The sequence below is a fragment of the Nipponia nippon genome, unplaced genomic scaffold (assembly GCF_047370975.1).
Source record: "Nipponia nippon isolate SJK-2023a ecotype South Korea unplaced genomic scaffold, ASM4737097v1 scaffold_2, whole genome shotgun sequence".
NCBI classification, from domain to species: Eukaryota; Metazoa; Chordata; class Aves; order Pelecaniformes; family Threskiornithidae; genus Nipponia; species Nipponia nippon.
This window is the reverse complement of record NW_028262336.1, coordinates 106,511,013-106,537,120: the sequence shown is the minus strand read 5'-3', so window position 1 is coordinate 106,537,120 and position 26,108 is coordinate 106,511,013. Positions and strand designations below refer to the sequence as shown.

Sequence of the window (26,108 nt, the reverse complement as noted above, 5' to 3'; positions counted from 1 at the left end):
CTGTAAATGTATTAATTTTAACGGTGGGTACCATAATTATGATAAGAACTGCTCAGAGGTTTGGGGATACATTGGTACACGAGGACACAAATCAACCCCCAAAACTCCCACCTTCTGAAATGACTCAGGGAAAGATCTTGCAATCGATGCTATGTACATTATTTTCCTGAAGGACAATATCCACCCGATGCTGCTGCTGTCTCCCCACCCCAGCTGGGAGTCTGACCACGATGTGGAAAGGCCACACATCTACGTTGCTGCAGGCTCCAGGTGGAGAAGTTTTGCTTCTCCACATGAGCACTTTGTAACCATCGTGTTACAGGGCAAGATACAGCCTTTTGCAGATAGACAGAAGTTTTGGAAAGGACATAAAGTGAGCACAAGCCATCGAACAAAGGCTGAAATGTTGGATTGCACCCATGCAGATTTACAGAACAACAAATACAGTTTAGCACAGCAGAAATCCTCACTACTACCCACACTGACTGCTGAAACTCCAAGAACATGTTTCAAGGGCATCTGAATGAAAAAAAAAAAAGTGTCCTTTCATGACAAGCATTTATTTAATCAATGACATTAATGTACAATACTCTTGGTGATGATCAGTATAAATGCAGCACATTTTACCAGGATGTTCTGCTGCTTATATCCACTGACACACAGCAGCTGCTGAGGAAAGTGTCCTCAGGTGGCTAGTGGCAATTACATGATGGTCACTTGCCACCACATACTCCAAGTAGCAATGGCAAAGTAGAGTCTTACATGGTTTACTTGTTGCAATAGCCAAAGGCTAAAACTTCATGTTTACTCCTTTAGGAATAATAGTGAAGTTGAGGCTCCCTTTCTTCAAGCAGGCTTTGGTTTGCTACCAAGCAAACATTTGAACCAACATCCTCACCAGCTATTCTAGGACTGGTCAACCAGGCACCCACAGAGGCATCGGTTATCCGTTTGCTTCCTTCCTCCTCACTGTCACTCCAAAAAGAGATGTCTTTTGGAAAGGTCCTCCTCTTTTCCAATAACACATAGCAAGAACCAACAATCTTTGTCCAGCCTCTGCTAACATAATCACGTGCTCGTCTACCTCTTCTCCCAACAGGATCTATGCTCCATGTTCTGTTCCCTTCCAGGAGGAAAGGGGCATTTTCTGGACCATAGAACCACATTCTGTCTCACCACTGTTACACAACTACTGAGTAAATGTTACCTGGGAAAAAGTAATATAACAGTGAAATTTCATGACCATGTCAGCATATATGTCAGTTAGCCAATGACAGGTAGTTGGTATCTTATTACCCACGTGTTTCTTTTCACAAGCAGTCAGGTTTTGGGCTGGCCTGTTAAGATGTATTTTTATTTTGAGGTCTGTCAGTCATTTCATTTTTTCCCCCTCTCCCAAGTTTCTAGCCTCTCTGACATGCTGCAGAACTTTTCCACCAGGTTCAGGAGACCTACACTTTAATACTTAACGTTCTGTAAGCATTCTGTACATATTGTGGTGTCTCACATCTTTCTCATCTGCCTTGAATCTCACAGGATAGGTCTATCCTCTTTCCTATGCTGTGAGAAGAAATGAGAAATTCCCACTGTGCTGTGTAATGTGCATCCTCTTGCCATGGACTGTCTGAGACAGGGATTATGCTGCTCTGGGAAGGATCATGTTTTAGCAGGTAAGCTGCTTTCAAGGACTGTTGAAGTGTGGACTTCAGCAGATAATTTTAACATTCTGCATTTTTCTTACATGAAATTGAGCTGTTATTCAAGACAACGCAGGCAGATACCGACTTCAGAAGGTTTTACATGTGTCTGTGGATTAATAAAAATGATGAGCTATCTTGGCAGATGAAGCCCACGGAGAGTAGGAAATCACACTTCAGATCTACTGTGAATGCCTGCACAGTGCTTAGATGTGACCGTATCATCCTGGTAACTACGTGGCACTTACTTGGGCCATTTGTGAAGTGGAAAACTGTATCCCAGAGACTGCAGAAGATTTATGATTCCTGTTCCCAGTTATACAGATTTAGGCCAGTTTCTGTACTTCTCTAAATATCTTACAGCAGTAAAAACGGACATGACACCTAACTCACAGAGATGCTGTGATACTTAACAAACATTAAACACTTGAGGAATCTTTAATGAAAAGTAATGCCTGTGCAGAGCAGCCGAGAGCTGCATCAGATCCCGGGCATGTGAAACATCGCCCCTATCCCCTTACCATTAGAGTCTTCTCAAGGGAGCCTAATCCTCTTGTTATGACTGTCAAATTGGAGAGAAAGAAAAAAAAAAAAAAAAAAAGAAAAAGAACAACTAAATTTATCCTTTCACAGCCAAAAGTTTGATTGAGAAGGGGGAAATCACTGTCCGTTAAAATATATTAATTCATGTCCCCAGAGGTGAATTATAATTTCACTGTTCACTTCCCACCGATCATAAGGTATCAAACTGACTGCAATATCGCTGGCCAACCTTGCTGTAGACTTAATGATATCAATCAAAAGAGATAAACAACAGAATTTGACAGATCTGCCTGACGGCTGTTTTCAGCCCTTAAAAACCCACCAGGATTCAGTTTTATAATATGTATTTCAGTCCTTGGGGGTCATTCTGCCTGGGTTAGTGAAAAGAATGAGAACTCGATGGCAAGATTTTTCTTTAACTGATGTGACTGCACAGCAGGTCTTTAAAGAACATAAAACACCATGAAACCTAATAGTGAACTAAGTGGCAAATAACAGGACAGAATTACAGTCATCAAAACCTCCTCACCGCTCCCAGGCAATCATCTTGGTGCTATGTGGAGGGCCAAATTTATCATTGGTTTAAGTCAATAATACAAGAAAATTAATTATAAAGTAATTAATTTAGCCCAGTATACTGTGGGAAGGCAAAGGAAATAGAGTAATGGGAGAGCTGGTGTTTTCACATTATAAAGAACTTACAGAAAATATTTTTCAAGTCTTCTCCTAAGAGTTCCAATAATTCTTCCCTTATACTGACAATATCTGCATGTTATCATCCTCTAAGACAATACTGAAGTCCATAGAAGGGATGTACTATTATAATTATTTTTTACAGGGCTCATCTTTTTCCTTCAATCCTTGTCCCTCTAATACAATTCTGACTCACTGGACTATTTCCTTTGTCAAAACTGCTTAGCATTTCTCTGGCACATCATTTCAATCAAAGAAAGCAGAGACTAAGAACAGGAATGCACAAAATCATTCCGAAATAAATAACTGTAGGACTGACCCTGTAAGTGAAATATGTCAGCAGCTCCACAATAGCTCCTAGTAAGCAAAGGGCCAGGATTTCAAAGGCAGAAGGTGAGTAAGAGGAATTTATTTTGTCTGTTCTATACAGGCAGATAGACAAGGGCAGAACTGGGACTGAATTTAGAATATTGATACACAGCTTATACATTTATTTGAGAGATGTCATCCCCTGGAAGACAGTCAGAATACATATCTACTGCCTCTTTCTGTTCATTTCCACACTAAGATTTTTATGCGTTAGCATTTCTTGGTCTATAAAGACTCCAACTGCAAATCTAAAATAACAACTTATATAGACACCGTATAACAACCTTAGCTTAAAAGCACCACTATCTTCTCTACTAAACATTTGGCTCTTAAACATCAAACATTCCCCAGAGAACAGCAAAAGTAGTGTAAAAAACAATTGGGTTCTATTTGCACTGTTTTGACAACAAACAAAGCCAAGGGAGAACAGCAGCTATTATCAGACATCTGTTCTAAGGAAAAAATGATATTTATGGCCTCAGGAGTATGTGCTGCTCAAATTACATCAGAGAAAAGGTCAGCATGCTCTAGGTGTACAATTTTAATTCAGTTTGAGAAATCAACACTGCTGCCCAGAAGTAGAGTTCTCGAACCACAATTATATGGATGCGAAGGCTGAGATAAGATCAGATCTTCTTTGTATGCACAGCAGGAAGCAAAGGTACTGGAGAACTGCCCTTAGCTTACCTTAGGACAACAAAATCTCGGACGGGATGAGGAGCCATGCTGTTCAAAACATACTGGTAAACTTCTGTCTGCTTGTCCAGGCTCTCGACCACTTTCCACTGCAAGAAGTCCTCGTCCCAGAGGTGACGTTCTCTCAGCACTCGGTTCAGGACAACTGATGGGGGGGCTTCAACTTCCACCGAGGCTTTCCAAAGCCTTAGGGGGTTCCCATCCCCAACCTGGAGTAAAATAACAAAGAACATAAAACCCGATGATCTATATGCATATATGTTCAGCCAAGGATAACTGATGACAGAATCTTGGTATGGGTATCTGGCTTTAGCTAAAGAGCATGCATATTTCCCTGCTAAGCATTACTATTATTGCTATTGCTGCTGCTCTTCTGTGTGCGAAAACATATGCATACTAGCCCTGGATGGCAAACTGAAGTGATACGTTACTTCTGCTCTCACACCCCTGGATTTCTGGACCAGTTCCCATATGCCAGTGGAGTTGCTGTATTATTTCTGGTGTAACAGACACTTTTTCAACCCCAAGCATCCTAATTGTAATGAAGAATATGTGTGTGTACAAGTAAAAACAGATGAAAGGAGAGACCGAAACCCTGGGCTCAAATAAAGCTACCACCCTGGGCAATCTGATGCACTAGCTGGAGACTGAGGATCAATTAACTCTCCTGGTTAATTGGTGGAAGAGCACAACACATGTCGATTCACTTATGTGTCAGATACACAGATGTTTGCTCCTCGAAATAGCCACAAGGGAAGTACTTGGAAAACGCCTTTCAAAGAAGGAATGCACAAACTGCTTGCTAACTCTTCCTAGCTCACGGCTCCTGTTACTTGTTACACCTCCACAGCATGCAGTAAGGGGAGCAGAAAGTGCTAGGCTACGTAAAAGGTGAATATCCTAAATTCCACATGTACAGCATTTCTGCATGGTTTTAGGGCTGTCATATTTCAGGCAGCAAACAAGTTAAATGTAAGCACTGGATCTTGCAAGCCCTGCTTTTCTAACCCCTCCCTACCCTGGCATCCTCACATACCAGTGCTAGTGCTTCAGAAACCTCCAGCACCTCCCACAGACCCAGGATTGTGTCCCCAGAAACCCAACTCTCACCTTAAATTATTTTATGTTGTTATAATTCCTCCTCCCCAAAGCTCTCAGTTCCCCCCTCCTCGTGCCCTAGAGCCTCAGGGGCTCCCAATTCCCTCTGTAGTCTCAAATGCCCTTGACCCCAGACCTGTGCATGCCCCGATTCACTCCCTCCCCTCTCCCATATCCTACTCCCACCTGAGCCCTGTTACTCCCTCCCCAACCTCCTGCAGTCCCTCCCTGGAAAGGTCACTCACAGAAGCTGGCTACAAACCAGAGTAACTGTGATTTCTTTGCCCTTCCCCAAACAGGGGTAATGCTGCTTCTGGCCCCTCACTGTCCAGATCCCACACTCCTCCCAGTGCCCTTCCCCTACCTTACTCATGCCACCCACCCCTAATCCACCCCCTCCTCTCAGTAGCCGCTGCTGGTTTGCAGACCTCTGTTTTGCCATTGCACTTCCAGCAGCCCTGAACCCCACCGTCTGCAGGGACCCTGCAGCACCCTTCTCCTGGTTGCAGTGGCCTGGCTTTCCCTGCAGAAGTGACGGAGCCTGGAACAACTTCAGAAATTTTGATAAAGGTTGCAAATATCACAAATCCACTGGAAACAAGGACAAGAGGATCAGGCATAAATCTGGCCATATGGCTGGCCTGGCTAACTAAAGCAGCGGGCAGCCTGAAGAGGGATTTTAAAACCTGTGATCTGACTGCATTCTCCAAACTGCTGGCAAACAACAGAAGATGGTCAGAAACTTTACCTGTCGCCCAGTCAAAGAGCTTACCCAGGTAATGTTGGTTGTTGTTAAACTCTCAGCTTGCTCTCTGGTTGCGTTGTTTGCTGTATCACTTACCTTATCCATTTTGGAGACCTTAACTTGCTTTGTGTGCCTTTTCCTGTTGTCTCATACTTGAATCGCTATTATATTACATTTTTAACTGCTTTTAGTAGTCTTTTAAAAAAAATAGTGTGCCTCACCAGACAGAAGGGTATGTATTTAGCCATGTAACAAGTCAGGGTGTCCCATAGCTAGGCTGTATTTTGCTTTGGTTTCTTTACTGCTTCTTCCACATCTCCCCAAATTACCTTTTTGTAGGCGAGTTCTGTGTTCTCTATACTGGAACACGTGACCCATCCTTTGAATTTCTCTTTTGCTTCTTTCTGGAGATTCTGCATGAGACTTTCCAGGTACATCTGATAGTTCCCTCCTTCCTCATCCACTTGTTTCCCAAGCTCGTCCAGGGTGGGAGAATGCACTTCTGCGTCGACATAGGAGTTTCGGGACTGGGTCATCACCTCCTGCGGGACCTGTGCCACAGGAGGGAGGGAAAACATATGGGGAAAACCTCCTGCTGAGAACTTTTCGTTAAGGCCATGGCTGATGGACCATTCAGCATCCAATTGCAATCAGCCTATGATCTGTAAAATGGTTACCTATTTCTGTCTTTGCTTGTTACGCAAGATGAGAAAACAAGGTAGTATAATGAAACAGTCCATGGCTCAGAATAGCACTACTCATGCAGAACCGTATTAGACTGACCAACTGTATGTCAATACCCCTGTGTTACTCCTCTAGCCCCCAGAAATGTTGCCTTGTGCTTCAGGGGAAGGGAGATACGAGCATTATCTCTCCTCCACCTGCAGTGGAAGATGCAGGGAGACTGTGTCTCCCTATGTAATTTTAACTTTATTGCATGACACACAGAAATAAAGTGTATCGGCTCTTCTTTTTGAGATGGATAAGTTTTAACTGAGGTGCTAAAAGCATTATAACAATATGAAAAGTTAAACCACCAGATTTTTATTTTAGTTAGACTAAAGTTTCCTAATCCAGTAATTTAGGTTGAAAACCGCCACAGAGTAATTACCCTGCATTTTTAATAGTCGCGTCTTTGAATGATAGAAGGGAACAGTCATAAAGAAATGAGATAAATAAACTTTAGATGGAGCAAGCTTACAAATAAGTGAGGCACCATCAATCTCTGAGCTAATACAAGACAGAAAATGTAAGCATAAACATAAATACTTCAAAAGGATGCTGCATTATGTGGCCATGAATAATGCCGTTTGAGACTCTCACTCACCTCAAAAAGTTTGTTGCATTCCATTATCATGTGAGCAAGTCCCTGAGTAGCTGCCAGGTTTTCACTGAGGTCCTTCTGATCTGGCTTCCCTGTTGCATATTTTTTCTGTATTACTCTGTAATTGAATTCAGTGTTTCAGGTAAAAAGAGCTGAATCTTTTTAATGTGAAAGCAAACAGCAGCAGGATGATCAGAAGTCTATCTTTAGTTTTTATTTATCAGAAAGATTGCTCAGACTGTTGGGACTTTTTTAAAGGAAAAACGTTTACCTAAAATACTGCTGAGCCAAAGGTAGAAGCAGGAAAGGTTATGCATGTCCTGCATTAGGGGTTGTACATTTTGGAATGGACTTCTAACAGACATGATGTACAGTGGCTTATGTTGTTACTCCTTAAAGCACTTGCTCAGATGCTGGTTATACACATACATGACCAAGAATCTCAGTGTATTCTGAACCAGATGGGGGGCGGAACTCAGAAAGATTATCAAGTTGGGACCACTAATGTTTAGCAGGGTCTATGCCCTGTTTAGTCTACATTAACCATGTTACACACCATCTTAATGTGGCCTGAAATAAATTCAGTTTCCCAAGTGCCAGAATGTAGCCAGAAAATACAGAGTGAAAAAAATACTCACTGAAAATCTACATATTAAAATCCTTTAAAACACGGTCAATCTTTGACTTCAACCAGAGGAAAACCAGGCCCCTTCCCTTCACAAAAACCAACATTACTTATGCAAAACTTACTAGTGCCCCACTGAAATTTTGCATGGAAAGCAGGCACTGCATATTCACAACAGACAGGCAGAAATGCTGCTGGGCTTGTGAAAACACCTTCTGTGCATGTACAAGTGAGCTTCTAGCTCTGCAGCATGGACTTTCCCCTCTCACTGAAGCCATGCCCTGTGTAATGTGCTGGAAAAAAGATGCTTTGGAAAATTTTATCCTGCATACCTTTAGAAACACTGAAAGCATCTTTTTGTGTTAAGGATATGACTATTTATAGTGTTGAGAAGAAACTTACCTCGGTGAGCTTTCTTTCTTCACTATATTGAGATGGAAGAGGGAAGGGGCCAGACAAACAGCTATGTTCATAGGAGTCATCTGATTCTCCTCCACGGAGGTGACGTCGCTCAGGAAGCACAGCAGAGTCTGCAAAACCTCCCGGTTCTCATCGGACATCAGCATGATGGCTGCCTGCACCGCCTGCAGCCGCTGCTCCTTGGGGACATCTGAGGAAAAGCAAGGGGGTCAACTGTGAGATGAGATAAGGAGCCAGGAACAAGACAGAGTTAGCACAGGCATTCACACTCTGGGAATGGCTTTCTGAAGAGGCAGATGGCAGGGGATGAAGGGGCTGGTTGTTGGAGGGCTGTGGTATTTGCTCCTCCACCAAGCACAGCTCACCTAGCCAGTGTATGACATTTCTCTGCTTGTTTGAAAGGCTCTTGCCCAAGAAAGAGACTGAACTTCCTTTCAAGTTTATGAAGGGAGAGTAGTACTCAGTACTCGTATCTTTAAATGGTATTTTTCAGGTTTCTTTTGTCTCCTGGGAAGACAGTTCATAGAGAAGACGACCGGCCAGCCCTTCAAGTCACAGGCAAACATTAGGCAACTGAGAGTTTTAGGGAAATGGAGAAAGTTTCATCAGTGCTATGCCATATAGACTACTACACTAATCATCTCATCTCCAATCCTCTGCGTTACAGCAAACCAAGCCATTCTGGATATATGAAAAAGGTCCTGGATATATGAAAATATCTTCAGTGAGTCCCAGAAAATCAGAAATCCCTTGCCAATACACTAAGAGAGGAAACATCCTTCCTAACTTCACATTAATAATTTGTTAAACAGGATGAAGGGGAAGAAAAACTCCCAGCTACAGATTTATTTAACTGCAGACATTATGAAATACAATTGGTATCCCAGCAATTTGCAACATTTTTCTTTCTGTGAAAGGAGTTTTGTCAGTACTGTCTAAGACAGAAAAATATATTTGTTGTTGGTCACATGGAAAAAACCCCACTGCTACTCATTCTTAATCCAAACATTGGTTTCCAGTGCCTACAGAGCCCATCTTTTCCCGTTTCCACCTTGGTTTAAACAGACTCATCCTCAAGTCTTTCTGAAATCCTTTAAAGTACTGGTGCAGTTCAAGCAAATCTTTCCTAGCACGTTTTTTTCCCCCTCCCATCAGTGTAAAGAAGAGCTCTTCAGACTTCCAGTGCAGTACTGTGCAGGGTTACAGAGTCAGCCTGTGCTCCTTTTTACAGCTTTTTTTTTTTTTTTTTTTTGGCTGGTAGCAATGTTTTACTGTTCAGCCTTTTGGCTGTTGTGAATCCTAATGCCAGGCTCCCAACTCGGAGATGGGGATTCCTTCTGGCTACAGACCTAATAACACCGATGACATTGAGATCTGCCATGTCTCTCTTCCTTTGGCAAGGGGGTCGTTTACTTGCAGTCTCTCCTATGGCAAGACAGGACATTCCCAATTTTCATCAAGCAGTAGTTCAAAGGCAATTTGTTTCCAAGGACATGTAGAACATGTCCTTCTAGTGGATAGTCTTCTCCTTGGCCACTTCACTATGGAAACAATTGTGATTGCCAGTTCATTAACACCAAGAATTTCTGTTGCTATTCTGAACAAGCTCGCTGATGTGTGCGTAGGCAGGCAACACCTGCAACTTGTAGGCAGGAAAGAAGAGGGAGAAATGATGGTCCAGGGCTAGGCACCAACAGTTTCACTTCAGTTGTGTCCCGAGACATCATGTATGACCAAATCCACTAAATTTATTTGTGATGCTGTCTCTCATGTGCAGGATCACAGCATTTCTGTACCAGCTACAGACACTGTGATGTTAAACACGTTAGTGACTATGCGTCACAGACAGATTTTTACAGTAAAGGGAGGCACAGAAGTAACTTAGATTCTTTAGCACTGGGATTATGCAGTGTTTAAAAATGGCTTTCTATTGTTTTGGCAGCTGAAATGTCTGCAAGTGAAAAGACTAGACACACTTCTCTTTAGTGCTTCCAATTTTTTGGCTTAGGCTGGCTGGGTATGCTTTTCTGTATCTGCCAGATCACTGGCTGACTGGCCTTCATAATGGACATTGTCAGGAAAAACTCTAATTCCTCTGGCTTTTCAGTGTTTTCCTCATTGTTTATTTCTCCCTCAGTCTGGAGAAGAGATACACAGTCATTTCCTGACTTACAGGGATTTTCATCATTCTGATGCATTTAAGTCTCAGATTTTGCTGAAGACTGCTTATACTGAAATGAAGACATCCTCTGTTTTTTTTCTTTCTTTGTGAGATCTTTACATAGAAGCTGAGGATGTAAATGAAGGCAGCTTGTTGTTTGCATGTACATTTTATTCACTATAATGAAAAGGCAAATAATCAAAAGTCACAGGAAGGAAGGGGACTGCACAGGCTCATGTTCTCATGGTCAAGTACCACTTCTCCACGCCCAGAAGACGCACTTGTATTGAGATGTCTCATGAAATGGGCCCACAGTTTAAAGAAATCTGACAAAAACATGAGTCTTCACGCTTTTTATGTCCATGACAGCCTGTCCTCCTAGCTTCTTTCTGATTCTGAGGCTGATATTTTCAAAGCTTCTCAAGATTTGAACACTGTCTTTCCATTAAATTTGCTAGTATTTTGACATTGAAACCTTTAGGCAGTTCTAGAAATCCCTCAGTGAAAGATTTTGAGGGCAAAGAGCTTCTTTTATACATCTCAAAAGTGAGAGAAAGAATCCCACCCAGTGTTAACATACCAAAATTATTTACAATATATTATTATATAATATATAATATTATGTAATTGTTTATAATAATAAAAATACTGCAACTTACATTGGTAGATATGTAGAAAAGTCTCTCCTAGCTTACTCGTGAGGAGAGGTTCTGGCAAGTCCCTGAAAAATTGCTTTACCATGTCTGCCACATCATATGCCGACTGGTCTTCATAGCTGACATTTTCTGGGGAGCTCTCATTCATCTGACGTAGGGCCTGGATTCGGGATTTCACTCCAGATTTTCGAAACAGACCCACCTGAAAAAGCACCGTGTTGAATTGAGTTTAAAAAAAAAAAGTTACTTAAAGAATATATATATATATAAAATCTATTACAAGGAACTTAGATCACGAACCAAAGCTTGGGTTGCTTATTTTACTCTAGGCAAGAACAAGAGAAACATGTGCAAATGTGATAGTCATGACTTGCCCACGGTCTTGTAGGCAAGCGCATGCTCTCACGGCAGGATGATGAGAGTTAATAACACTGCTGGTTTGTATCCCATCCTAGAGGGAGAGTTCAGAGTGCATGTGGTTTCCCTGCTGATTGAAGAGTTTAAGCAAGATGCTCAGCTGATATAAATCAGCAGTGCCTTGCTTGGCTTGGGTGACTGTTGATTTACTCCAGCTGAGATTCTGGTTCCTCGTATTTATTTGGGTATATATTTTGAAGACTAACAAGAAAATATTATGCTCCGCTAAGTAATAAATGCTGTGGCAAAAGATTAGTACATCCTGGCAGAGCTTTAAAATCAAGACCAAATCTGTTTTTTTTCTCTTTCTGCTCTCTGCTTCCAACAGTTCCCCCAAATCCCACTGAAAACCCAGTTCGAAAGTGGGGGCCAGAGAGGGATTACTTGTGCAGTGTCACTAAGATACATTTTTATCCTGTTAGCTTTCTATTTTAAAGGAAGCGGTAATTCTTCAAATGATGCCTTCACAGCAGTGCTGCCCTTTTACGTCCTTCTCGCCAGTGGAATTCCCCCAGGGCAAATTCCTGAGCCTCAACCACATTATTTATTCCCAAGTGAGTTTACAGTGTTTCATTTGGGAAGTGTTAGCACTGTTTTCCTTCAGTTTTGCAGGGGAAAAGGTGAAATATTGAGAAAGACGTATGAAAATGCTGCATTTCAGGTTTGGAGTTACAGACTTCTCTTCCTCCATGCTTGCTGTCTTGCTGGTGATCTCTTCAGCTTTCTGCATGGCATAGTCCACCAACAAAAATGTGTAAAGGCAAGGAAATAATGCCTTTTGGCCTTCCTCCCCTCAATTCTGCCAGCACAGAGTTCATGGAGGTCCCTCCTCTCCCTAGAACACTTCCCATGCTCAGGAATAGGATATTTAGGACTTTTGTTAACTCGCACATTAATGACACTAATTACATACTATGAAGCTCTGTGAGGAGATGTATTTATTTATATGGAGATGAACTGCTACACCAGACTGGCTGTGAGTGTCTCTTCTGCTATGTCTTCTTATTAATGAATTTAGCATTGCTTGTGTGCTATATTTATGTGTAGGAAGTCAAGAACTGGAGTGTGCCCTGGGTACATCCCAGCGCACTGTGTTTCTGTTCACAGGTGAAGCTCTGCGCTGTTCTGACAAGAGAATACAAGAAAGAGCATCTGGCTCTTTTCATCTGGTTTTCCCTTTCCCTTTCTCGTCTTCTTTTTAAATCCCTTTTCCTCTTAGAAGGAAAGATGTGTGTGCTGAAGATGCAGAAGGACGCATGCTAATTCTATCAAAAAAGTACAGTTTTGGCATGTGGTAGATAAATGTGAGAGCAGAGGCTCAGTTCTCTGCTTTTGATGGAAAGTGTCCTTGCTGCTATAAAGGACCTTTAAAAACTTCCAGCTAAGTCTGATTTGAATGGTCAGACATCAAATCTCACCCGCACAATCTCCTGCTGCAAATCATTCTGCTACTCTTGATCTCTGTTTTTGTTTAATGATATTTATCCAAATTCCTATTTCCCTTTTTCTTGGAAAAAATCATAATTAGTCAAAAGAGGGCAGTTCTTCACTTGATAGAAAAAGATGTTTTAGGCTCTGTTCTGCAATATTACAGACTCATTCTGTAAATAAAATGGGACTATAAATCCAGTGACTTATAGAGGTTAGTCCGGCCCAATCTCTTTATTATCCTCATGCTGGGGATCATCTGCCCTGCAAAGGCGAAGCAGTTTCTATTTCACAGGTTGAAACTGAATAATATATCCCACAAATAACGGTGAGGGTCCTCATACCATCTTAGACATTCCAGTGCCAGGAGCCAGACCTTACAATGATTTAGAGCAACCTCAACTTTACCAAGTGCATGCAGTAGAAGCTCTGATGCCAGTTCAGGACTCTAGACTGCCTTCTGCAGAGCACGGCAGAGACACGTAAGCAAGATGCTGGGAGAGACTGGAGGCTGCTCAGACCTCTGGCCGGGCATTAGGAGACTTTGAATTAAATAGGAACAAAGGGAGTGACTGTAAAGCAGAGAAGCTGAATTGCCTGGAGGGTTTTGGCCTAGAAAGGTTTTCGCTGGAAAGATATTTTAAATAGTCCCAATCTGTACTTCTTCTCTTTCATTTTCTATTCCATATTTTCCCAATTCCACTCTGAGTGGAAACTGAAGCCGAGTTGAAATGGCCCTTCATGTAGCTCTGATGCTTCCCAGCAACTAAACCCCTCCTCTCGGAGCAGATATTTGTCTGAGACTGCCCATGGACACTCCTTTTGACTGCCTCAGATCTCTCAAGAGATTTTTCTTTCTCTTTGGTTTTACCCTCCCTTTTACTTTCTCCCCCACTTATCCCCCCTCTCTTTTCTCTCTCTTACTATTGCTCTGCCACTTAGCTGACAAGCCCACCCCTACCCCCACATCTCCCATTCCTCATACTTGGGCAACTGTCTCCTCCCCCAATCCCATCACTGATTCCAGGCTTGCTGCATCACTTTTCTTCCTACACGGGGTTTCCCTGCTCAGTACACAAACCCAGATTAGCACAGCGATAAGCAGGCATGTCAGCTACTGAATATATTGCTTCCAGTTGTCTCTATGCATCTTCCCCTTTCATCCCCTGTTAATACATTTCCAACATGCTACTCCTCTCACCCCTCAACTCCTGTACTATATGTAGTAGGCAGAACTCGTCTCACCTCACTTTTGACACCCAGGAATTAGGTATCAAGGTCTGACCACTACAGGATCTCTTTACAGTCAACAGAGAGAAAGGATAGGAAGGGCCTGTGTCTCCCCACTGGCTGTAAAGGGAAACGGCTGTGATTCACAGCTAGGAATTTAATTTTTAGACTTCCATTTTGGGGAAGATGACTGTCACCCAACAAAACAACCTGAACAGCAACCAGAATGGTGATCAGAAAATGGAAAGATTCAGAACTGACCACTTCCACCCTTTTTGTGTGCTCAGAGCTAGGAAAGCAGCAAAGTCTGTGGAGTAAAATGCTGGTTGCTCCTTTTGAACTTACAACTATCTAAAAGCAGTTATGGGAGAGGTCATATGACATGAGGTCAATAATAGTAGAGGACTGAACTCAATCAGCCAGGGGGTTTCTCCCAGTCCTATGTTCATAAAAATACATATCCTCATCCTTAGGGGAAGAACAGTAAAAATATGATTGGTATGTCCCTGCTCTGTAGCTAAAGGGAATCAAAAAGTCTGAAATACTTTGAGCATGAGGGTCTCCCAGCTGGCTTGCTGCAGCTAAAAACATTATAAAGGGAAACGTACTGTAATGGCTTTGGCATTGAACATTTGCTGACCTAACTCTATCTGGATATATCTGACTTTGTCAACAGAATACTTTGAATATTTTGCTGAGTTTGCTCTCTATTCTTGGCTTTTTCTTTCTTTGCTAAGTAAATAAAACCTTTTGTACCATATCTTGTGAAATGGTGAATGCAGTTAACCCTCAGTGGCAACAGTCAAGCATAAGCAGTGCAGATACAGGCAGAAGCGGGGAGTCCTGAGCTCTGATTCAACAGACACAAAGATCTTGTCGTTCCTTGAGATAGGCTATTGTATACAAATCAGCAGGACTGATTAGCTACAAGAATTCAACAGATTAGCTGGATACAAATCTCAAAATGGCAAACCATTAGTATTGGCACCAGGTATCAAGTCACCAGAGGAGATCTGGGCCCAACATGAGATATAACAATCTTCAAATAATTCTGATACTAAGTACAAAAAGGTTCACCATTGCTTGCTCAGGGTAGCTTTTCAGAAAAAAACAACCGAGTCCCTCGAGTAAAGTTCATACCTGATCTAGACAGTTGCTCCGTAAGTAGCATAGCGCTTGCTGTATGCTCTGGGGAAGAGGCTGTCCTGTTCTTTGGACATGAACTATCAGAGGCACGCCAAAGACGTTCTTGTCCTTGTAGTCAGGGACTTTCATCCTCTTCATGAACTTTGGCACAGACCTGAAAATTAACATGAAGAGGCTGCATGAAAATACCAGAGTATTTACACAGTCTCTCTAAGTAACACTGCTGGTAGAAATTGGTAACTGGGGCCACCTCCTTTTTTATGAAGATGGTAAAAAAATGTTTAATGCACAATACACGGACACTTTACAATCTGTATAATTGATGGATTTCTTGACAACTTTTATAAGTAGATGGCCTCTGGCTCTAAGATACAGCATAACAATCTGTTCTAACAAAAAACTTTTGCTATGCAGTTGTAATCCAGCTGAGGCCAACATGGTTTAAAGCATCCATTAGGGACTCAAAGGAATGGCACAGCAAAGCATAGTGGAGAGGGTATCTGAGAGAAAAGGAGATTCAGTCCTCTGACATGCTGAATGATTTTTATACTACCAGTTACTTGATTTAGCATTTCTATTGACTAACAATTTACAGTAATAAATGATGGTGGGAAGTCCCTATGTGCCAGATTCATCCCTGGTGTTACATGATTTATTCTAGTTGAGTAACATAAGTGAAGCTGGTGAGCTTGCTTTCTTCCAAAAATGAGGGTGAAAACAAGAATAAACTGGATTCCCTTTGTGGGAGTCACGACTGCAGTGGAATTAAAAAAAAAAAAAAAGGATGAATATGACCTGAATGTGACAAAGATTTTTCTCATCTGTGTGGGAAGGAGATAAAACTTGGATTAAATGACCTACTGAAGGAGTACAGCATAGAACTTTACAGCTATTTAATGTCCCACTCTTATAAATCCTTAGAGACTGATTATACAAACTGAAGAAATATTTGTCAGGAGGGAAAACCTCTGTACAAACAGCAGGGTCTAGAATTTACTGTAATCTATTCTTCTTATTTGGAGTTGGTTAAGGTGAGATTCATTTCAGTACAGACTTTGTCAGCTAGCTGCAGGGAGCTGCACCAAAGGAAAACAGCGATCTGGGGGTGATCTTATTGAATTTTAGCTCTCTAACAGAGATTTAGAAAGAGTTAGCAGTCCAGGCTGCCTCTACACAAACTGTGGAGCGAGGCATCTCTGGAGGGTGACCCAAACCCTGAGCCTTGGATAGAATGAGCTGCCCTTGGAATTGCCTGTCTTTTTCCACTGACCACAGACAGCCGACATGACTTGCTCAGATTAGACTTACAACTTTTTGGAGTGGCTGATGCCAGTGAGGTGAATCTCACAGGTAGCCAGCCCCTTGTATCTATTTTTCTATTTCTAAAGGAAAACTTGTCTTATCTAGCTCAGAGCTGAATGTAGGGGGATTTTGGTGAAGTGCTTTGAACATGAAAATCACAACGTAAATGTCAAGTCATTGACATTTGTCATCTCTGTGTATTAGGGAAAGTTTCTGTTATCCTTTTGATTATTTCTCAGATACTTATAATCTCCTATCTAGGTCCATTTCCATTACAGTGTGGTTCAGTCTGTGTGGCCCATCAGGGTTTGTATACTATTAAACATGCAGATTTCTGTAGCCTGTTGCTACAGAAGGAGCCACATTGCCAGCATTCATGCCCATCTGCCCCTCACTCCACTCTGAGTGACCAGGTAACTGTTACAGCTGCTACGGCTCCAAGCTCCCTCTAACGCAAGTCCAGAACTAGGCTAAAGCTTACATCTTTTGATCTGCAGAGAAAAGTCCTATAACTGTTCTAACCCTTCTTTTAAAGCACAAACAAACCAATATCGAATACATGAAGTACCAGCAGCAGCTGTTTCTTTTTGAATCACAAAATGAATTCTGGGGAAGACTTGCTGTAAATATTTCCTACTTTTAATCACTGCCTCCTACTCCTGTTTATTTTTCTGGAACTGGAGTGTTGTTAGAGAGGCTGGGGTTGTCTCTGTTAGAGCACAGGAATTAAGTCAGATCTCCAGGATCTATTTCTGACTTTGCCACTGAGTCACTAGACAGCAGTGGATTAAAGGGGACAGTTTCAAATTCTACAGTTGAAGTCAATTGTTCCTCCTAATTGCATTTACTGAATTTACTAGCAGAATAGCAGAATTAGAAGAAAATAGTTTCTCCTAAAAAAATCCCCCTTCCAGTTATGAATGGTACTCACCAGGTCCAGCCATGTTTGTTTGACATGGAGTACTTTTCCATGATGGCAGTAAGACGAAGCAGAGAGAATTTTTGCAGTAGATTCAGTTGGGCTGCTGACTGATTGCTGATGTGAAGTGATGCAGTGGAGTGGCTCAGGCAGTGAGAGATTTGGAAACTATGCCATCGTAATCGCCTTAAGCAAAAGAAACAATAGAAAAATCAGACAACTGTGAGATAGTGCTGGGCAATATACAAAATATACATCAACATACACACACACGTTATGGCTCATGGTGTGTCAACTGAAAGAAAAAGAAGCTTGGAGGAAAATAAAACAATTTGCTCAATCTCTTTAATTTTGGAAATGCCCAAGCTTTGATTTTTTTAATGTTAGATTCACAAGTGGGTGTGGGTCCTGTCCATGTACTCAGGGAAGCAGTGCTGCCTGCTATGCCCTTTAGCCCACACATTTCCAACAGGATATGGGAGATCCACATTCAAATGTTCTCTCCCTGACTCAGAACCGGAATTTAATGCCTGGTCCCTCACCTCCCAGGAGACCAGCCTGACCACCAAGGTATTTGGAGATGAGGTTCTCCAAATATCTCTATAATTAAATACTGAAGGATTTTTTTGAGAAGGGATTGAACCCTGTGTCTCCTTGGCAAGAGCTGTAACCACCAAGCTACTGAGCCACTCACATCTTCTCTTTACTCCAATGCACTTTCTCTATATACTGGATACATCGGAAAAAAAAACTCATTTCAGTTTCTTGTTTGCTAAACATGAGCTCTGGCTCAAATCCTAAAAACTTTGGCACTGCTTATTTACTCAGTAGTTTCCTCGAGTTCACTTGCTTGTGATGGTGGTGAGCAAGCACGGGCAGCAGTAAACCATGGCACAGCAGAATCCTCTGTGAGGACATGACAAGCCTGACGGCAGATCAGAAAATACCAGGTATTTTCTCACTGCTTTTGCACGTATAAAGCTACCCCACACAGCAATACGGATCCACAAAGGCCTTTACTCAGGACTGTGCTCCCTTGGCTCAACAGAGGGAACTCATCCCTCTGACTTAAAACAGGTCTGCAAACTATTAACAAAATCCTGCTGTCCACTTTTATTAAGAAGTTAATTGTATACCATCATTTCACCCCGTCACATAAGGGACTGAGGCAGGGTAGGGAAATTGGCTTTGAGCACAAAGGGACACATTTTTAAAGCAGACCAGTGCATAAAAGAAGTGCACAAGGCTATGGATGCATAAATTCTGGGGTGCATAACTTAGAAGGCAAATTGAAAATACATCCCACAACATATACAGGGTCCTACTATGTAATCAATGGATCAAGAAAGAAAAAAATGCCTTAGTTTGCTCTATTAAACCAATTTTCTGTTGATTCCACATAAGAATTTCCATAGCAGGATGTCTCTTATCCCAAAGCCCCACCCTTCCCTGGGAAGTCCCCATCCCCATACAGGATGAGTACAACTGTAATGGTACCCTGCACCTTCTGCCTCCCAGGCTGAGAGCCTCTGCTTCTTTATATCGTATTTCACAGTCTATGGATTTGTGTACAAAATTTTGCTACCTACCTGCTTGGCCTTGTGAGCGATGCTCCCACCCCAGAGTCTCTCCTGTCCCTAACGCCAGTGGCTTCGGATTCATTGAGGGATGTTCCATCTCTATCCATGTCACTCGGTGTGGTCCGGCCATCAGAGACAGAGTTTCCTTCAAAATCAAGTGTGATCTGTGTGGGCGACTGGAAAGGCAACAACGGAGATTCCCTGACAGACACATCGTCAACTGGCAGACCTGGCAACACATCCTTTGACCAGCCATCTACCACCTCCTGGAGTCCATTGACATGTTGCAAAATGTCATCTAAATGAGGAAAAAGGACATCTTTCTCTAAGTCCAGGAGGTCCCCAGTACTAGCATACAAGTGGGAACCTGGCACATTGTCATAAATACTAATTCTGCTCTCTTTAGGACAGCAAGCCATCAATCCGGACTCTTTTGGAGTAGAGCAGTTCTGCTTTCCCAAAGAGATGCTGCCTGTCCTCCAGTTCACACTGTTACTGTTGTCTGTAGGTGAGAGGCTTTCAATAGAAAGTGCCTTAGGGAAGGTCCCTGGTTTATGATCCTTGGGAATATGCACAACCAAGTTCTCTTGGGAATGAAATTCATTTTTGCGGTTTTGGTCCACCACTTGCCGTAAGGCTGTTCCTTCCAGAACATCTAGGTCTTCCAGGTACATCCCACCTCTCTTGTTTGCTTCATGGCACTTGCGTTCCTTCAAACATGGTGTGCTCACCCCACTGCTGCTGTTTTCGGACTGGCTGCTGTCACTGCTGGATTTGGCAGAAAAGGAAAGTCCTCTTTTGACTGAATCTTGTCCTAAGTTCTGGAGATCACCATTGACTATCTGTACACAGTGCATGTCTTTCAAGGATTTTGGCTCATACTGGAGAACAGGTCCACTTATCTCTAAAGGACCCGTTCTTCCCGAGCCTTTTAGTTTTCCATGCACACCTTTTGCTTTTAGTGTCTCCATGCGTTTTAGAAAGGTTTTTGCTTTGGTTCGTGTTGGTTTCTCATTCTTCAGGTTGTCCTTCAGGGACAGGGCGGTGTTTATGGCAGTGGAGTCTTGCAGCAGTGTGCTTTCTACATCATGCTGGCCAGAGCAGTCACAGGTCTCCCTGGCAGTGCTGCTGATGCCGGATTGACTCCTGTTGTCACTTCCCCCACTGCTCTCGCTGTGAATAGATGAGACCTCAGGTTCACTCAGATCTGTAAGGACACTCTCGCTGCTTGTTGTATTTTTCATTTTAATGTCCCCAGAAGATCCATGTCTGTCTGATCGGTGAAGCAAAGCATCAATGTCGTCCACCCGCGACCATCGTCTGCTGGTTCTTTGGAAAGTCCATTTATTACTGATAGCACAGAGGTCTTCTTCATCTGAATCTTCACTCTGGAAAACAGCAAGTGGCACATGTTAAAAGCAGGTGCATTTACTTGTTATTTGAATTAGTATGATTGTGCTGCTCCACGTGAGCAACAGGTGGTAAAGTCTCCCTGAACCTAGTTTATGACAGATTGGTCATCAATCCTTTCATAACAGCCTCTTTCATTTAATTGTAAAGACTGCAGCGAGCATCTTAACAAGTAAGGAATAAAAGCCTGCTCTATGTTAGGGAGCTCATGAGTCCCATCAGTGCCTCTTGGATTCTGTGGGGCAGATTGCCTGTGCACTGAACTGTGTAGGACTGATGCCCATAGTGACTGTTTAGGGAAAAAAAGGGTTTTGAAAGGTTCAAGTAGAGGGATTGTGACTTGCAGGGATGGTGTTAATATACACACGGTGAAGACTGGGAAGTAGCTAGGTACTACGGCAATGTGAGCCATTTAAGAAACCAAGACAGTAAATATCTGGTGCTGCACTTAGTAAACATCTATAAACTTCACAGACCAGGTACATCTCATAAGATTTATGTTTCAGGAACATAACTACAGATAAATAGCCACTGTGCTTAAAATAACAGTAAAAAAATATTTGGAGGTATCGCTTAGGGTGGGTCTGAGCACAGGCAAAGGAAGGCAGTGAAGGCAGCCATGGAGGTGTGGGGAGGAGGAGCAGCCGGACTCAGTTCTGCATGGGGCAGCATCTACAGTTGAGGTGAGATTTCTTACAGTGGCAACTGCTATCTGCATTGCCTTTGCCATCAGAGGCACCCTAAACTTGACGGCCTCCAGCCTGCCCCACTGGCTCTGGCTTCCCCCAGCCTCTCCTGAGGCAGCAGCAGCCCCACAGCCCCTCCTGGTCTCATCGCTCAGCCTGGGGCACGCGGAGTTGTGCTTATGTTTAGGCAGCTCCAGGAGCTACTCTGCAATGCAGACAATATGTGCCTTGAAAAAAATTTGGATAAAAAAGCTCTCCCTATGACATTTTTCTCATCTGTTTGCTCAAACAAAAAAGATACATCTTCAGCATGAAGCACACAGTCAGTGTCGAACTTGCTGTTCTCTAAGGATGCAAAGCCCACAGTTGCTAATGAGTATCCTTCCCTTGACTTTGAACCATGTTTATACTGCATTATTCTTGTACATTTGCTTTAAAGGAGAACTAACTTCACCTACATGACATCCAAACAGCTCTTTGCATTCTTGGAAGCAGTATGAAGGCAGTAAAATATGACAGGCTGTCAGACTAAAATGAGGTGCTAAACCAGAAAGACTATTTTGGGACTGGAAAAATTCTCATTTTAAAAGTCTATTATTAGAAGTATTTTTCTATGAAGTTTTGATGGTAAAGTTATCTCCCATCTCTGAGTAGCTCTCCGCTGGCCTGTCTAATTGAAAAATATAAAACAAATTTTACCAGAACCCCCAAAATCTTAAATAATGTGAAACCTCAAAAGATGGAGATTTGGATCAGTAGTGTGCCAGGTCTCACTAATGCCATAAGCTTTTGCCAGTTTATCACTTCAAGTCAGCCAGATGTTTTAGATCATGTCCAAACCATAAAATAAAACATAGCTATGAAATTTTGGGTTTAGTCATTCCTCTTTTATCTGTTAACATTGAGGTGTGCAATGCTCCTGCAGCTGATGTTAGTTCACAGGAACAAATGGAGATCTTAGTTCTGCTGCTAGCTAGAGAGAAAAATTAAGAGCTAATGAAGCGGCAGGAAAGGGGCTAGAAAAGGCTAATACTACTTTGGCCATTTTGTCTGCAGGAAAGAAATGGCATATCAGACAGATCTACCTTCATTTCAGCTCAACAGTTGGCTGTATGCATATACAGAGCAAAGAACTGCACAGACTCAGGCACTTAAAAATCCATCTATTGTGGTCTTAGTAATGCCATGAAGTGGATATTTTAAAAACCACAAGGGTATGTACTTCTAAATATTTAGTAGCGGTAATTATATCTACAAATCACACCACTGCTGAAGCATTGATGGCACCAGCCAATAGGACAAAAATATATTTTTTTTATTTGTTGTACATCCCAGTATGCCAAAGGGACCTTAAAGGAGATTCTTGGCTGACACAAATCCCTGTAGCTGCACTGACATCACTGTATGAACTGACAGGATTTAGCCTGTGTTTTCTACAAGGTGGAATCGATTAAACTAGCCAAAGTGGTAGAGACATTGTGAAAAACACCAAGAGGAGAGCACAAAGTGAGAGACAGAAATAAACACAAATTCAGTGGTGAATATACTTTAAATCATTTTTAGAGGAAAATAAGTTTTAAGATTTTTTTTTAAAGAAAGTAGAGATGAACAGAAATGGATATTGGTAGTAAACAAGTTTTGTGTCTAACCACCACAGATGATAGGATTACATTCTGCCCAAGAACCACACAGAAAATACAGAGGGGTTTTGGTGTCAAAATTTGCAGCTCAATAAAAAAAAGGTTTAGTTTAGGTTTTTTTTTAATTGGTAAGGAACATTCTTTGCATTTCATCAAAAGAAAAATCAGACAAATGATATATCTGGCTACTGAAATGCTGCCATGGTGACTCACTCCAAATTCGGCTGCACTGCAAGTCCTGTGACGTAATGTGCTTTTCTTTTGATGGAATCAGTAGAAATTCTGGAAGCCACGAACATCCTGAATGACCCACTGTTCTTGTTAGATATCAGAGTGCCCTGACAAATGAGACTGTCCTAAAAAAAATGCAGAGAGCACTTTGCCAACTGACATGTCACCAGCTATGGGGACAGTGGAGCAAGAGTAGGGCTGAAAGCAATGATTCATCTTACACAGGCGGAACAGACATCTTGGAGCAAGGACCATATATTTCTACTGACCTAGGGTGAAATCAAGTGCACGGCTTTGGAGCATATTCAAAAGTCCATTTAATACCATTATGTTTGGGAAGACGAGAAGGGGCAAGTTTCTTGAGGACTGACTGATAACATTTGCCAAAGAGAAAGAGGTTTTGATTCACAGATTTGTCACAGTTGATTTAAAATAGTACAGCTTTTTGACTGAGGGTGTTCTTGCCTAAGATACAGAGGGATGCTAACAAAATGCAAAAAATGGGTTTATTTGCGGTGGAATTCTGCCACATTTTTCCAGCTGGGGACAGGAATTCTCATAAATCGACAGCTGCAGAAGGCAGTTAATCCAAAGGCTAATCTCTGTCTGTCCAAATCGCTTATGGACATATTTGCAACACATAGACGAGGATTTCTGTATGCATCTCAATGAAGCCAAGGGGAAGAGAGCAGCCCACAGCGTGAATGTATCGGGTGGGAGAGCGGGTGGTGGGGAACACTGACCCTGTGCTGGCTTTCACAGTAACCTTGCCTGGCAGCTCGCTTGGTCATATTTTAATGATCACTCAAGCAGCTGCGCTAGTCCTGTGCAAACCTGTTATGCTGAACCTCCAAAGCAAGCTGATTTTGCATTTCCTTGTTCAGATCACCATAGAGACTATTAGGAAAGGCAGTATCTACAGCAAAAAAGTTTACTTGGTTCCGTGTTCAATTCCAGACCCAATTTCCAGCTTTTACACTTGCATTTACATTTCCTTCTGTCAGCGGTCTCTCCTCCCTCTTCTTTTCTCCCCCACATTCTCTTCTACTTTCACTTGCTCTGTATCTGCCATCCCAAATCTCCTTTGTCCCCTCTTTCTTTACATTTTTCTGTGCTCTGCTCCTCCCTGGCCTCATGCAGGCACGGACCCAAGTAGCTTCTGTCCCCCTGAAAGGGTACCAAGTAGGGCAGTCCCATTTCCATGGTAAATTAATGGTCATCTGCAAGGAGAGCAGCTGAGGGCTTCAATCCATGTAAAACAGGGAGGAGTGGCAAAAAAACCCTAATAAAAGCAAAGGTAACAAGAAAATTCTCCTTTTTTTTAACCCAACATTATCAGACACTTAAAAGAAGCAAGCAAGGAAGCATACAAACCTCACACCAAACCCAAAATACTTGTTGAAGAGAAGAAGGACAGGAGGTAAACAAAATTTCCAGAGGACAATCAGCGTTTGCCTATATGTTGCTTTTTGTAATTCTGTCTCTTGTGCAGCTCCAGTATCTCTGCGTGAACACAAGTACATGAGTGCTTGGATGCAAACCAGACACCCCTCCAAGCAGGTCAACGACACAATCAATTGAGTTAGTTTTCGCTGAAGGACCTCAGCCTCTTCCTACAGTGCCTACCTGCCCAAATCTTAAAGTTATCGTGTAGTCAGGGGATTTTACTGTTCCTTCTGTCAGGTGTGATGTGAGTGTTTGATGTGGAAAGTGTTGGCACTTATCAAAGACAAGAAAAATCCATCAGGTCTGAAGCAGTGAAGAGAAGAGGAATGGACTAAATGCACAGCAGAATAAACGGGCATGTGCAGAAGGCAGAGTATCTGGACATTAAAACCGTCCTTTGCTCAAGTTCCCTCAAACAGTGAACAGAGTATGAATAGACTGAATCTGCAAAGACACCAAAAATGCAACTCTTGGAGGCAGTTTTTAAAAAACATTAGACAAACACTCTAAGGGAGGAAAAACAGACACCAAACTTTCTCAGAGTCAACAACTACCATTGTACACTGCTGAAGGGCTTGGGGAATTTGTGACGAGAAAAAAAAACGTTCAACAGTTAATGCTGGACATGTTACAAAACTCCTAAAATCAATAGGCAGTTTCTGCAGTCCTTGCTGAAACCCTGTAAGCTCAAATAACTCCCATGTTGCACAGGAGCTTGTAAGGATGACAGAGTTTATTTTCATATTCTTAAGCAGGAATAAGTCACTACAAGAAATAGAGAAAAGCTATTGTTTTTGTCCAAACAGCTTCCATTTTTTCTGAGCAGGATTTTCCATTGTGTACTCACATGGCATTGGCAAACAAGCCAGCCTAACGAAACCGCACTGTCTTTTCACTTGCTAACTTGAACTACACATACGTAAAGTTTTAAGTACTGCGTGTGCCCTTTTAACACATGTAGTATTGTTCCCGCTGTATTAGTCACAGTTTTTTTCTATTTTATTTATAAGGTGACGATTCAGCAATTTACATTATCGTGTGTCCAGATAATGTTGACACACATGTTCAAAGTCAAATACACTTAACTTACTTTTAAGAGCATTACTGACTTAAAGACTGAATTGGGGAGGTCTTATCACAACAGCCGGGGCAAAGCCAGCACATTTCATGAAGTTTTCTTACCTTTTTTCTTTGGAAGTTCACATCGAGTTTCATTGAGGCGCACTTGTTCAGTGTGTTCAGTCGTCTACAGGGCAAAGCAAATTCAAAAGATTAGCAGCATCTGATTAAAGGGCATGACTTTTCATAAGTTCAAAAGCTATTCTCTTATCTGCCTGTAGGGTGCTAACTGCATACAACAGGCTTCAGAAACGATACTGGTCATATTATTCCAGGCTGTAAGACCACTGCGTTACAAGGGAATCTTAGCTTCACGTTACTTGATAGACAGGTTTTATATATTGCTTTTTAATTCATAGACATTTAAGTACTCAGCAAAGGAAACAGGTATAAGCAAACCCCTCTGATAGATGGGGAAATGACAGGAGACTAAGGAGGTAAGTTGCCTTCTGCAGGTAACATAATTGGTCTGAAAGGATTTAAGGTTAATGTTAGGGGATTTCAAAGCACTTGTGAAAGACAAAAGA

The 26,108-nt window shown here is 42.1% G+C and overlaps 1 protein-coding gene across 13 annotated transcripts in view; it reads right to left on the bottom strand.

The window, feature by feature from the left end:
- Positions 1-26,108, bottom strand: part of STARD13 (StAR related lipid transfer domain containing 13) — a 303,153-nt gene that overhangs the window by 2,073 nt on the left and 274,972 nt on the right. For all 13 annotated transcript variants that reach the window (XM_087756685.1, XM_087756689.1, XM_087756691.1 and 10 more), the window contains 9 exons: positions 25,645-25,708; positions 19,059-20,437; positions 17,482-17,655; positions 15,243-15,402; positions 11,031-11,229; positions 8,193-8,400; positions 7,169-7,283; positions 6,171-6,392; positions 3,990-4,207 (listed from right to left, as the gene is read on the bottom strand). In XM_087756685.1, the coding sequence (XP_087612811.1) occupies positions 3,990-4,207; positions 6,171-6,392; positions 7,169-7,283; positions 8,193-8,400; positions 11,031-11,229; positions 15,243-15,402; positions 17,482-17,655; positions 19,059-20,437; positions 25,645-25,708 (2,739 nt within the window). The remainder of the gene's footprint in view (positions 1-3,989; positions 4,208-6,170; positions 6,393-7,168; positions 7,284-8,192; positions 8,401-11,030; positions 11,230-15,242; positions 15,403-17,481; positions 17,656-19,058; positions 20,438-25,644; positions 25,709-26,108) is intronic.